At 48.1% G+C, this 14,576-nt stretch overlaps 1 protein-coding gene across 1 annotated transcript; it reads right to left on the reverse strand.

Annotated features, from left to right (window-relative positions):
- Nucleotides 1-1,990: 1,990 nt before the first annotated feature.
- SMIM7 (small integral membrane protein 7) lies at nt 1,991-14,257 on the reverse strand. Its single transcript, XM_047096675.1, has 5 exons — nt 14,192-14,257; nt 14,068-14,109; nt 13,534-13,586; nt 8,584-8,674; nt 1,991-3,122 (listed from the first exon to the last, which is right to left on the reverse strand). Exons 1-5 carry the CDS (start codon nt 14,215-14,217, stop codon nt 3,107-3,109), a joined length of 228 nt encoding a protein of 75 aa, XP_046952631.1. The 5' UTR covers nt 14,218-14,257; the 3' UTR covers nt 1,991-3,106.
- Nucleotides 14,258-14,576: the final 319 nt, after the last annotated feature.

Below are 14,576 nucleotides of genomic sequence, written 5' to 3' on the forward strand. Positions count from 1 at the left end.
CGTGTTTTCTACAAACTGACGGTTTGTGGCAACTAGTTTCTTGGCACCATTTTCCCAACAGCGTCCAATCACTTCACGTCTCTGTGTCACATGGTGCTAATTCTCAACATACTTCAAACTTTTTCATTATTACTGTATTTGTTTCGGTGATCTGCGATCAGAGATTATGGCTCACTGAAAGCTTAGATGACGGTTAGCGCTTTTTAGCCATCAAGTGTTTTTTAATTACGAATGCACGGGTTTGTTTTTTTTTTTCTGATGTGATGCTTAATGTACAGTTACTAGACCAGAGTGTCTATAAACACAACTGTTATATGAATCGGGAAACCAAAAACTTGACTTAACTTGCTTTATTGCAATATTCGCTTTACTGTAGTGGTCTGGAACTGAACCCACAATATCTCCAAGGTTTGCCTGTATACCGTTGTATATAAGGAAAATGCTAGAAAGGCAATAGGAAGATAGGAAAATGTTTTCTATGCTGGAAAACTGTTTCTAATTCTTTTTTTTAATGTTTATTTTTTGAGAGAGAGAGAGAGACTGAGCACTAGCGGGGGAGGGGCAGAGAGAGAGGGAGACAAAAATCGGAAGCAGGCTCCAGGCTCTGAGCTTGATGTGGAGCTTGAACTCGTGAACCGCGAGATCATGACCTGAGCCGAAGTCGGACACTTAACCGACTGAGCCACCCAGGCACCCCTCTAATTTTTTTAAACCATACAATCTAGGGGCGCCTGGGTGGCTCAATCAGTCATGCGTCCAACTTCGGCTCAGGTCATGATCTTGTGGTCTGGGAGTTCAGGCCCCGCATCAGGCTCTCTGCTATCAGCATGGAGCCCACATGGGATCCTCTGTCCTCTTCTCTCTCGGCCCTTTCCCTGCTTGTGCGCTCCCTCTTTCAAAACTAAATAAACATAAAAAAATGAAAAACACAAAAAATAATAAAAACAAAACCAATACAATCGATCTTTAAAGGTGTGTGTGCACAAATGTAGGCAAAGGAGAGAGAAAATGCAGGCAGTGAAGACACCCACTCCGAACATTTAAGCTTGCTGAACTTTCCAATCGCCCCAGGCAGATGGGACCCTCAGACCCCTTTTGGAGACTGGAAACTGAGGCAAGGAGTGGGGAAGCAAGCAGCCAAGGTCTCACTAGCAAGGAGCAGAGATGGGACTCGAACCCGCACCTAACTGACCCAGAAGCATGAGCGCTTAAATTCTGGGCAACCCTACGCACCCAAAACTCAAACGTCAATAATCTTTGACATTAATGAGGGTTCTTGAAAAGCTTCCTCAAGATACACATCCATGAGACACAACTTTCAAAAGGTACAGCAGCCTCCGAAGTGATGCTGATGGGAGCTTAACAAGGAGATAACAGTTCTCTGGGGAAAAAAATACAACTATTGAAACAAAATCTCAATGACAGCATTCTCTTCGCAGAGCGCGATTCACCCCCATAACACATGAATGCCTCTCCTCACCGAAACCTCAGCACCAGTCTGAATAAGGCGGCGAGGTTTCCTCGCACCACTGACGCGGCTTGATGAGTGACCAGGCAAGATCTCGGCACATCTGTTCTGGCTGACAAGGACACAGGCCTGGGCGAAGCTCGATTCGGCCGCTACGTTCCCCGGCGACTTACAAACCACACGCCCGGGTGTGACAAGGGAATAAATTACACAAGCAGTGAAGGAGAATGACGTTGGCAAAGCAGCAGTGAGAGCGGATTTGACCCTAGTCTAGCAAAACCCCGCTGCTGTCACCGGCTCTTTCTATACCGCCAAGAGTGGCCGGGTCAAAAATCACATTGGCCCAATTCCAGCCGCACATTTATTCACGCAAAATCTCAAAAGGGAAACCTAAATATTGCCTCTTTTCTGACTTTTTGACAGCCTCCGAAATGAATCCTCAGTGTTCCCCACAGTGTAGTTCACAACAACTCGGGCCGGAAGTCAACTAACTTCTTGGTTAAAAAATATATAAACAAAAGATCCTTTTTAGAAATGAGCTTTATTTTCAATGCGACTCAGTTCTGCAAGTCTACAGGTTTACTTGGTTACTTCTTCCTCCCGTCAGGTTTACCTACAAATCAGGATTTCAAAAACCACAACGAACAAATCAAACACCGGCAGGATCTGGGTGCTGACCACCGGCATTTCGTCTTGGCAATAAAAGGCCTCCCTTTCAATGAAGATTCTGTGCAAAATGCTAGATTTCCTCGAGTGAGGCTTCTTGATTTTCAACCTTGAAATCCCTCACTTGAAAATCAGACCCGGAATTCCAAACTTTGAGAACTGGGTCCTGATACCCCCCATGGACGGCACCCTCGTTCCGAAAATGATACAATTAACGGCCCCAAAAGTGACTTTAACAGAGGGCTTCAAGGCAAGGCGAAGTTTCTCCTAACACCCACATCTGCCTGCTCTGTACCTCTCTTCCATGGGAATCGGTAATACTTCACCCTTAAAGTCCTAGGGATGACCTCAGCTGCACTGAGTGGCCAAGCAGAGCCCATCGAGACAGGAAAGGAATTTGGACACAGGCCCAGCAACAATGAACTTGCTTGTTATTCGTAAATACAGTCCAGTAAAGAGGTTCCATCAAACTCAAAAGCCAACCCTTCTGTTTCAGATCCCTGGATAAAAATGATTTTTTCAAAACTTGGGTAATCGGAACCAAAAAGGATGGTTGTTAAAAATAAACGGAGAAATATCCAGAAATGGGTTTCTAGCGGAAGCTTGGAAGAAGAGGAATTCCAATCTAAAAAAGCAATCTAGACATGTTCTTTTATCCGTAGGGAATGCAATGTTATCACATTCCCCTTCCATAAGCCCTCCTCAAACTCCTTAAGTAGTCAGCATTTCAGAGGAGAGACCAAAGTGAAAAGATCTTTGAAAAGAAAACAATGACGTGGCTGGGAAACCGTGTGCAGCTTGGCGAACATTTTTTTCCACCCACCACGAACTTGGGCTTTCTGGGAAGATCGCTGGTTTTCCAGTCAAAACCATTCTTGAAGTCATCAGGAACGGAGGAAGGGAGACCCGGCATCTGGGAAGGTGGTTCCTGGTTCCTGGTTCCTGGTTCCCGGGAAGGCGTATATCTGGGGCTCAGGAGCCAAACAGCCTGGAAAAGTCGGAGGGCAGAAATGTACATGAAGATGCGAACAAAGCAAAGCTATTACTCTGAAAACACTTTCAGAAGATTTTTTACGTTACTGTTAAGATTATTTTGTACCCTTTATAATTTTGTAAGTGATTTTTCTGTTATGCAACGTGAACATACTTAACACTACCAAACAGTACATTTTATTTCTTTTTAATGTTTTTATTTATTTTGAGACAGAGACAGAGCATGAGCAGGGGAGGGGAAGAGAGAGGGGGAGACACAGAATCCGAAGCGGGCTCCAGGCTCTGAGCTGTCAGCGCAGAGCCTGACGCGGGGCTTGAACTCACGGAGTGTGAGATCACGACCTGGGCTGAAGTCGGAGCTTAACCGCCTGAGCCACCCCGGCGCCCCCAAACAGTACATTTTAAAGAAGAAAGCTATTTAACAAAGTATCTACTTCATCAGAATCTGTAACATTTTAGCCCATTCTCTATTACTGCCAGTCAGTGATGACTTTCATAAATTAAAAAAAAAAAAAGATATTAACGTTATTCCAGTGAAGGAAATCCTGAACAGGGAAGGCTTGGAAACTGTACAAATGTCCATGAAGTTGAGAATGGGTATGTAAGTTATGATAGAGGTTTACTGAGGAAAACCACAGGGCTGTTAAAAAGATATATATGGTGGGGGGTTGCCTGGGTGGCTCAGTTGGTTAAGCATCTGACTTTTGATTTCGGCTTAGGTCATGACCTCACAGTTCCTGAGTTCGAGCCCTGCATCGGGCTCTGTGCTGACAGCGTGGAGCGTGCTTGCTTGGGATTCTCCCTCTCCCTCTCTCTCTGCCCCTTCCCTACTCTCATGTGTGTGCACGCATGCACTCTCTCTCTCTCTCTGAAAATAAACTTAAAATACACACACACACACACACACACACACACACACACACGGAACTCTGTTACCTTTATGACATTTCTATAAATCCAAACTCTTTCCAAAATAAAAAGCCTTTTTGAAAAAAAAGGACAACAGAAAGTGCAGGACCAACTGGATTACGACATACGCAAAAGAATGAAGCTGGATCCCTACCTCACACCATCTACAAGAATTAACTCAAAGTGGATCACAGACCTAACTATTAAAATTAAAATTAGAGGGGCGCCTGGGTGGCGCAGTCGGTTAAGCGTCCGACTTCAGCTCAGGTCATGATCTCGCGGTCCGTGAGTTCGAGCCCCGCGTCAGGCTCTGGGCTGATGGCTCGGAGCCTGGAGCCTGTTTCCGATTCTGTGTCTCCCTCTCTCTCTGCCCCTCCCCCGTTCGTGCTCTGTCTCTCTCTGTCCCAAAAATAAATAAACGTTGAAAAAAAAAAAATTAAAAAAAATAAAATAAAATAAAATAAAATTAAAATTAGAGAACTCTTAAAAGAAAACTTAGGCCTACAGGTGCCTGGGTGGCTCAGTCGGTTGAGCATCTGACTCTTGATTTTGGCTCAGGTCACGATCTTGCAGTTTGTGAGTTTGAGTCCTGCTTCGGGCTTTGCGCTGACAGCGTGGAGCCTGCTTGAGGTTCTCTCTCTCCCTCTCTCTCTCTACCCCTCCCCTGCTTGCATGCTCTCTCTCTCAAAATAAATAAATACACTTTTTTTAAAAAAAAAAAAAAAAGAAGAAAAGAAAACTTAGGCTTAAATCTCCATGACCTTGGGCTAGGCAACAATTCCTTAGCTACTACACAAAAAGCACAAGTGACAGAAGGAGAAATAGATTGGAGTCTACCAAAACTAAGATTTTTTTTGTGCTTCAAAGGACACCATCGAGAAATTGAAAAGACAACTCCCAGAATGGGAGAAAACACTTGCAAATCACATATCTGATAAGGGACTGGGATCCACGCTATAAAAAGAACTCTTACAACTCAGTAATAACCCAACTAAGAAATGGACAAAGGATCTACACATTTTTCCAGAGAAGATACACAAATGACCAATAGGCACATGACAAGACGCTCGACGTCATTCACCATCAGGGAAATGCAAATCAACCCTTACATCCGCTAAGACGGCTCGGCTCTCATCAAAAAGACCGACAATCGCAAGCGTTGGCAAGGGTGTGGGGAAACTGGAACCATCATACGCTCCTGGTGGGAAGGCACACTACTGCAGCGACTTTAAAAAATAGTCTGGCAGAAGCTCAAAAGGATAAATATAGAGTGACCCTAAGACCCAGCAATCTCACTCCTCGGTATTTACCAGACAGCCTCGAAAACGTGTGCCCGAATGTTTGTATCAACAATGCTGGAGACAGCCGAAAAATGGAAACATCCCAGATAGCCATCAACGGACGGATACAAAAACAAGCCGAGGCGCAGCCATACAATGGACTATTCTTTGGCCACAGAAAGGAATGCAGTGTTGACATGCCACGGCATGTCGGAACCTACGAGACATCACGCTGAGTGAAAGAAGCCAGACACAGAAGGGGCCACACACTGTTGCGATTCCATTTATGTGAAATACCCAGAACAGGCAGATCCATCAAGAAAGCTGGAGGGAGGGGAGAACAGGCAGGAACTGCTTAATGGGTCCGAGGTTTCCCTTTCGGGGGTGATGAAAACGTTCTAGAATTAGATGGCCGTGGTGGTTTCACAACCCTGTGAATACACGACAAAACACTGAGTTGTGAACACCAACTTGCACTTTTTTTGTACTTGTTCATCCTTTTCCGTGGTTTTACATGCTCGCGTTCTCCCGGTCTTCCTCTCCCCAATACTTCAGTATGAAGATTGCAACATAGAGAAGACTTAACAGAACGGTCCAGTGAACACCCACATATACACCACCTCCATTCTGCAATTAACACTCTGTTGTACAGAGCACCTGTCAATCTGTCTCCCTTATCTTTGATGTGTTCCCAAGTTAAGCTGCAGACGGTAATACTCTTGGTCCCTAAACCTTCAGGCACGTTTCTCTCTGTATTTCAAGTTTTTCGTGCCTTTTTAAAAATTCCAAAGTAGCTCAGCTCAAGCAATACAGAAGTGGGTGCAGGGAACTGTGAACCATCCCCTCAGGCCCTGTTAACCTCGTCAGCGGTCACAGCATGGTCACCTCTGAGCATGGTCACGTCTGCGGACAGCCTGGAGTAGATCCGTCCAACTCCCTGCCTGGAAGTCTCCCCACACACTTCAGGCATTTATTTAATGTTTACCGTGTGCAAATCACAACTGAGGCCAGAGTGCGCATTTAAGTGACATCCAGCCACCTTTGCTTTCAGAACACTCCCCTGTATAGACAGAAGTTTTAGCACACCATCAGTGACGGTAGCATAACAGTCGTACGGGCGTCCTTTGAATTACCTGACTATTCCCCTGTTCTTGGACATTTAGGTGATTTCCAGTTTTGTTTCGTTTTCTTTTTTTTTGTTGCAAAAGTAGAACAGCTTTTATTATTTAAAAAGCCTTTGTTACTTTGAACACATCTAAGCCCTTATTTTATTTATTGTTGAGAGACAGAGCAAGCACATTGGGGGGGGGGGGTGGGCAGAGGGAGAGAGAGAGAATCTGAAGCAGGCTCCAGGCTCGGCACACAGCCTGATGCGGGGCATGAACCCACGACCCCGGGATGACGACCGGAGCCGAGGTGATTTCCAGTTTTTTAATATCCTGGGAAAGCCGGTCACTGCCTCCCTGACAGGGCCCTTTCTGAAAAAGATCTTCCCTCCCTGTGGCCCCTACTGGAAGAGCCGGCCTAGGTCAGGGGTCGGCACACTCCCTGTGTAGCAAGTGGCACTGTAAGTAGTTTGGGCTTTGCAGGCCAGGCGGTTTCCATCACAAGGTTTCAAGCGCTCCACGGTAACCAAAAGCAGTCACAGAAATGGGTGTGGCCGCATGACAATAAAACATCAGGAAAACCAGGAAATAGATACGGCCCAAGGGCTGTGGTTCCCTGACTCAACCTAAGTGATTCTGCCGGCACCAGGACAACCCCAATCTAGCAGGACCTGGGTGACACCAAGCTAGGCCAATCAGGCTCTGCTCTCAGGAAGCAGAATCAGCACACTAGGCTACAGACTAAGCCAGCCTTGGGCCAAGCTGGAACGTCACAGAGCCTGAGGCTACTACCATCCTGGTCACCGGCCAGCAGAGGAGCAGTAAAGGAAGCTAGCTGGCAGAGAAGGATGATGAAGCCGCTGGACAGAAAAGAACAAAATGATAAAAACACACCGAGCTCGCCCCTGCCCCAGGACCTTCGCGCGATGGCAAGGCTGCCTCTCGTTCTTTAGGTTTTGATTTAAACAGCACTTCTCAGAGAGGCTCTTCCCGACCATTTCCCAAACTGAGAGCCTCCCATTTGCCTCATGAGTGAGGTTTTCCTATTTATTTGTTTTCTGTCCCTGTCCCATCTGCTATACTGTGTGCATTCACTGATGGCAAGGACAATGGCTGTCTTGGTCTCAGCTATAAGCCCAAGGCACAGCCCGTGCTGGATAGTTGTGAATGAATGAAGGAATGAATGAACGAATGAATAGGTGGGAACGTGGAAAGACCGAGGCTGGAGGAGCACCCCCAACACTGTTCTACCTCCTGTGAATCTTAGTTATGCTTCCCATGCTCTTCTGCAAATCCCCTGGGCTCTTCACGAGCCCTCTTTGTACCTGGACAGGCCTCAACCGAGCTCCCAAAGAGGGCCTCTCTGGGCATACATTGCGGTCCTCATTCTGGGCTCTAAAACACTTTCCAGTGACACAGTGAACCCCCCCTCCCCCCCCATCTCCTAAGTCCTAAGTCCATCTCTAACAGCCACTGGACTGGCACAAGGTCCCCCCAGCAACCCTAAATTCAGCATCTCAATTATTCAGGACAGTCGATTTTCCTTCTCTCCCTCTTTAGGGTGAAGCAAGGGACCAGCCCAGCATGGACAAAATGCCAGATTCTCCTACTGTTTTTCCCAAGTCTGTTTACTAGGAGTCTCACAATTCGTTAATAGCAGAATCAAAATTAAGGCCCCGCTGCTGGGAGGAAAACCAATCCCATTAGATTTGTTAAGCCTAATGAGGAAATGAAAAATGGGCACGAAAACAGAAAAAAGTCTGAAACCCTTCTGCTGGCTTCCAGCAAGTCAGGAAGCAGGAACCCAGCAGCACACTGGTCATTCAAGCCACATTTTCCACCCTGGCAAGACACCGAGCATACACTAAACACTGGCAAGAGGTAACAGGGCCAAGGCTCGAGGGAAGGTATCTCTTGGCAGCCTCTGCGGAGGTACCAGAAACAGCCAGGACTTGGAGAACACCGTGTTCCGGTCAAAGCTCCGGCCTAGACCACAGTGACACAGTCTAACCCGTGTAGACCCTGGGAGAGTTCTTATTTTGAAAGCAGAAAGCGTGACACAAAAGTGCCGACAGAGGAGACAGGGAATGACCATCAGGTGGGTCGATCTGGAGAACGACACTGAGGATGACACGGAAGGGGACAGGCAGGCTGGACTTACACGATCATGCAGAACATCATGAAGACATTCCACAGCGCAATGAAGATGCGGAAGTATCTGAGGCTCAGTAGGAACTCCCGGATGTTGTCACCTGCAAAGGCAGAAAGCATTTTTACAAGCACGGCTCACATGTCTGCTGTCACGGCTGCAGTGTGCTTCTGCAGTTTCCGCCCGCCCCCATCCCACTACCCCACGTTCCGGGGGCAGCATGGCTTTCCCTGTGGGTCGCCTCTGCTCCCCGACCCTTGGCATTCTGGCAGTAGCTGCCACTGACCAACCCCTGAGAGCACCCAGTCCCCAGTCTCTGATTGGCTCAGGGAGGGAACCTGTGACCCAAGTCTACCCAATGAGAGTCAGTCCTGAGATTTTTGTCTCAACCACTGGGAAGGAGGCATTTGCTTCCTGTCCATCTTTCTGGGCTAGGAAGTTGTAAGCCCAGTCCTTTGGGTCAGAGATAGGCAAACTGTGGCCCATGGGCCAAAGCCAGCCCCTCCCGCCTGTTTCTATATGGCCTGTTAACTAAGAATATCTTTGATACTTTTTAATGGTTAAAAAAAAAATCAAAGGAGGGGCGCCTGGGTGGCGCAGTCGGTTAAACGTCCGACTTCAGCCAGGTCACGATCTTGCGGTCCGTGAGTTCGAGCCCCGCGTCAGGCTCTGGGCTGATGGCTCGGAGCCTGGAGCCTGTTTCCGATTCTGTGTCTCCCTCTCTCTCTGCCCCTCACCCATTCATGCTCTGTCTCTCTCTGTCCCAAAAATAAATAATAAAAAAAAAAAAAATCAAAGGAGTATTTTGTGAGACACAAACGTTACATAAAATTCATATTTCAGTGTCTATAAATAAGTTTTATCAAAATACACCCATGCCCCCTCATTTATATATAGGAGATAAACCTCAGAGCTATTGTTGATTTGGTTCCGGCTCCAGACCACTGCAATAAAGCAAGTCAAATGATTTTTTTGGCTTCCCAGTGCATATAAAAGTTACGTTTACACTATACTATAGTCTATTAATAAATATGCAGCAGCATTACATCTAAAAAATAATGTAAATGCATTAATTTAAAAATTATTGGTGGGTGTATAGATGGCTTGATGCTCGGTTGAACATCCATCTGGCTCTTGGTTTCGGCTTGTGTCATGATCTCCCAGTTCGGGAGTTCGAGCCCCACATCTGCTGGGGATCCTCTCTTTTTGCCCTTCCCCTTCACTTGCTCTCTCTCTCTCTCAAAATAAATAAACTTTAAAAATATATATATTGCTGGGGTGCCTGGGTGGCTCAATCAGTTAAGCATCCAACTCTTCATTCTGGCTCAGGTCATGATCTCAGGGTCTAGAGTCAAGCCCCCCATAGGGCTCCAAGTTGGGCATGGAACCTGCTAAAGATTCTCTGTCTCCCGGGGCACCTGGGTGGCTCAGTCGGTAAAGTGGCCGACTTCAGCTCAGGTCATGATCTCAGAGTTCGTGAGTTTGAGCCCTGTGTCAGGCTCTGTGCTGACAGCTCAGTCTGGAGCCTGCTTGGGTTTCTGTGTTTCCCCCTCTCTCTGCCCCTCCCCTACTTGCACTCCGTCTCTCCTCTCCCTCAAAAATAAACACATTAAAATATTTTTTAAAAAAATTCTCTCCCTCTCCCCGAGTGCACGCACACTATCCCTCTCAAAAAAAAAAAAAAAAAATACTGCTAACAAATGCTAACCATCATCTGAGCTCTCAGCAAGTCATAATCACTGATCACCGAAACAAATATAACAATGAAAAAATGTGAAAACCTGCTAGAATTACCAAAATACGACACAAAGTGGGCGAATGCTGTTGGGAAAATTGTGCCAACAGACCTGCTCGCTCAGGGTGGCCACACACCTTCAGTTTGTAAAAAACAAAAATTCTCTGCAAGGCACAATAAAACAAGGTATGCCTGGATTTGCCGTGGCTGCTTTCAAGGAACGGAGCTGAGATGCGGCACCAGAGAAGGTACGACCCACAGGGCACCTGGGTGGCTCGGTCAGTTAAGCATCCGACTCTTGATTTGGGCTCAGGTCACGATCTCCCAGTTTGTGAGTTCCAGCCCCGCGTCAGGCTTGCGCTGACGGCAATGCAGAGCCTGCTTGGGATTCTGTCTCCCTCTCTCTCCGCCCCTCCCCAGCTCATGCGCACACGTGGTCTCTCTCCCTCTCAAAATAAGTAAATAAGCACTAAAAAAAAAAAAAAAAAAGAGAGAGAGAGAGAGAAAGAAGGTATGACCCACAAAGCCTAAAATGTTTATGATCTGTCCCTTTACAGAAAAATGTGCCAAGCCCTGCTCTCGGGTCACCTTTGTAAAAACAAGCAGCCTGAGAGTAAAACCAACCCAGAAAGACAAGGAGAGGATTGCATGCAGGGCGGCTGGTATGAGCCCTGAATCCAGGTGTGCCTGAGAACCGTCCTACCCTTGGGAGGTTTCAACTTGCCTTACCCTTTGGCTGGGTTTTCAGTGTTTGCAGCTGAAAAAGGACACTAATTCAGGCAAGTAAAAGGGGAGTTCTGTTTTGATGATGATTCACTCTAGTTCCCCGATGCCACAGAGCAGAACCCATTTCGAGAGGAAACAGCTTGGTACGATGAGACTCCAGAGATGTCGGTTCCAGAACCCTCCTTCAGGGTTTTAAGTCAATCATCCTCCCTTACTAATCCTCCAGAATGAAATGAACGGGTCCAGATAGGGTAACCTACAAGCATGCTACCCAAAATGTCATCTCTAGACCACGGCTGTCCATTAAGTACAGAAAATACCAGGCAGGAGCTCAGAAATTTACACGGCCACCCGATATGACAGCCATCTGGCATCACTGCATCATCCAAGCACCAGATGAGCACACAGACTTGCTGAACGCAGCTTAGATGAGTCCGGTATTGTTCAACCCACTGGGACAGCCACGTGCAGCTCAGCCCAGACTGCAGATGTCAAACGCGGGTCCATCCCCAGCATGTCTGAGAGGCAGTGCTCGGCAAGGCCCTTCCTTGAGCCCAGCATCAAAAAACAAAACAAAACAAAACAAAAACAAAAAAACAGGCTCTCCTGCCATCAATGGGTGCTAACTAAAGGCCATTTGTTCCAGGCAGCAGCCAAGTGCAGGGGATACAGGGAGGAACGAGACAGGCATCCCTGCCCTAAGGAGCTCACACGGAGGACAAATACTAAACAAGTTAATCACACACCTGATTATTCACCATGACAAGTGCCATGGGAGCATACAAAGGGGGCATCCAACCTAGCCCATGCTGGGGAGCGGGGGTTAAGCGCTTCGAGGAAGTGTATAAGCTCTGACCTTAAACTTGGGCAGGAGTTTACTGCCCTTCCACACAGGTGACCTTGGTCAGCCCCTGGCCTATAAATGCCCTAGTTTCCTCCTGTGTAAATGGGGGTGATGGGCAACTAGGAAGACCTCAGCACAGTGCCTGGCACACAGCTCTCAACAAATGCAGCCACTACTGTGTCAGGGGGTCAGCCAGGCACAGGGAGAGGGGCATTTTCTGCAGCAGCAGCAACAAGCACAAGATTACTAGCTGGAAGGAGACGTGCACAGAGCCCCTGATCACAAGGAAGCCACTGTTGTGACTGTCCTTATCGTGGACACTCTCACCACCACCAAGCCCTCCCACATCCTACCCGCCCCAGCTCCGATTTAGATCTATAGACCACAGCCCCAGGAGTTGGTGTAGTACCTTCCACAGAGTGGGTAAGCAATATACACATAGCTGCTGAATGAATGGATGTATGAACGAAAGAATGAATGGATGGATGGTCTAGTGACTGAGGGTACAACCTGCGGGGTCCGAAAAAGCCAGGTTCCAATCAAGAGGCTGTCACTGGTTTACTATGTGACCACAAGCAAGTCAAGCCACAAGACTGAACCTCAGTTTCCACACCTATAAAATGGGAAAATGCCCTTTACCTTTTAGGGGTGGAGACGGAGAGGAAATACCCATAGGAAGCACCTAAGGGGGCAGCCGCCACCAGGTAGGCCCCCAATAAAAGGGAGCTGTCAGACTGTCATCAAATTCACTGCCCCTCAGGGTTCCTATTGTCCCTACGCAATGCTCCATCATAGCACCCACCGCCTTGGCTGCTCCCTGCTGTGTCCCCAGCATCCAGCACAGTGGCTGGCATGTGACAGGTGCTCAATAATGCTTGGTGAATGAATAAATGTATGGACACAGTAGTCATGTACACGTCTCATGTCTCAAACAGTCACATGAATAAATTCAGCAAGAAGTGTCAAACCTAGGGCCTCCAGAGGCCAGGCAGGTGAAATGATATCATGATGAGGGGCTGGGGCGAGTAGAGGCCACAGGCCCTGCTTCAACGGGGTCCTGTTTTTCTCAACTTCACCCAACAGGTGCCAAGAGGTTGCTTGAACCCTGAGCTGTAGGATGTTCAGATTTTTCTTGAAAAATTTTCTTGAAAATTCAGACAACTGAATTTTTATGTGACATCTGATTTATTTGAAAGCTAATGTTGGCATCTAATTAAGAAAGAAAAAACAGGTCTGCAGTACTCTGAAAGCAATAGCTACTTGTGAGGCTGTTCAGTTGCTCGTTCATTCATTCATTCATTCATTCATGCTGGAAAACTGGCACCAAAAGGGCACAGAAATGGGCCAAAACAAGTTGGAGCAAGTGTGAGGGGCAAATATTAGCCACATGGTATCATACATAAAGGAAAATTCTAACTGTACGAAGTTATATGAGTTCTGACTTATGCGGGGAGGGTTAGCAGGAGAAAGAAGGTCGACAGAGGTGAACAAAAGGAACAGCACATCCTCAGGCCCAACTCTCTCTCTCTCTCACACAATCACACACGCACACACACACACACACAGATTATTAAAAAGAAAACTGAGTTAGGGCTTGGTAAGAACAAATTGTCCTCTCTGAATGGACTAATTTCAGAGTCCAGAAAGGAGGTCTTACCTGTGCTGGGCTCCCTCGACTCCTCCCCAAAGCCCTGCGTGTCCTTCTTTTTCCTACAAAGAGGAACAGACAGTATCCACTTTCGGTGGGACATAAAGACCACTCAGTACTCTGGCCCTGACCCTCAGCTCAGAGGGCCTCGGACACCGTTTCAGCTCTAGCCCTGCAGCGGACTTGGTGACCTCGGGGGGTTTAATGCCCCTTTGGACCATCATCTACCGGCCAATCACAGCAAGGCCTGCAGCCACCAAGGTGGAGAGGTTAGTCTGTGGGTACGAAGGAAGGCTAAGAACTCTGGGGGGACCGGCCGGAGGCTCTCCGGGATGCAAGAAGGGAGATCGCCGGAAACGAAAAGTCTTGATTTCAAGTCACCATGGAGCGCAGGGTCACAGAAGGACAGACCAGGAAGGAGGCGTGGCCAGAGGGCTGGCTGGGACTTGGGGGCGTGGCCTACGACTTGGGGCGGGCTCACGCTCGTGGGGGCGGGTCTACGGGTCCCCTGGGTGGAGCCGCGATCCAAAGCGGCCTACTCACAGCTTAAAGTTGAGCACCGCCCCGGCGTTCATCAGCAGCGTCCTGCGAAGGGAGAATGAGGTTACCTGGGCCTCCCCTTGTCCCTCTTATCCTTCCTACCCCAGCCTCTGGCCCCCCTAATTACCCGAACAGCAGGATGTCCCCGATCATCGTTACGGCCGAAGCGTCCGTCAGAACCGGAAGCGGAAGCCTCGAAGAGGGAGGGGAGAGGAGCACAAACCGACCAATCTCGAGGCCGCGCTGGCGAGGGCTGGTCCAATCGAAGGCCAAGACATGCAGGGTCCCGCCCTCTGAAGGCCAGGCCCCTTTAGGAAAGAACAAGCGCCCCTTTTCTCTGGGAGGCCCGGAGGGTATTGAGGAGAGGGCGGGGCTATGGTGTGACGTCACCCGGGGCGGAGTCACCCGCGGCAGTATTAGGTTACGCACTGGAGGCGTGCCGCGCTGGAGTGAGGCCCCCAGCGCGCAGGAAAATTAGTGCAGTAGCTTTATTTTCTGGGCTGGGGTCTCCG

Source organism: Lynx rufus, unplaced genomic scaffold, assembly GCF_022079265.1.
Source record: "Lynx rufus isolate CCGP_SWC_20201006 ecotype Redwood Valley unplaced genomic scaffold, mLynRuf1.p SCAF_4, whole genome shotgun sequence".
Lineage (NCBI taxonomy): Eukaryota > Metazoa > Chordata > Mammalia > Carnivora > Felidae > Lynx > Lynx rufus.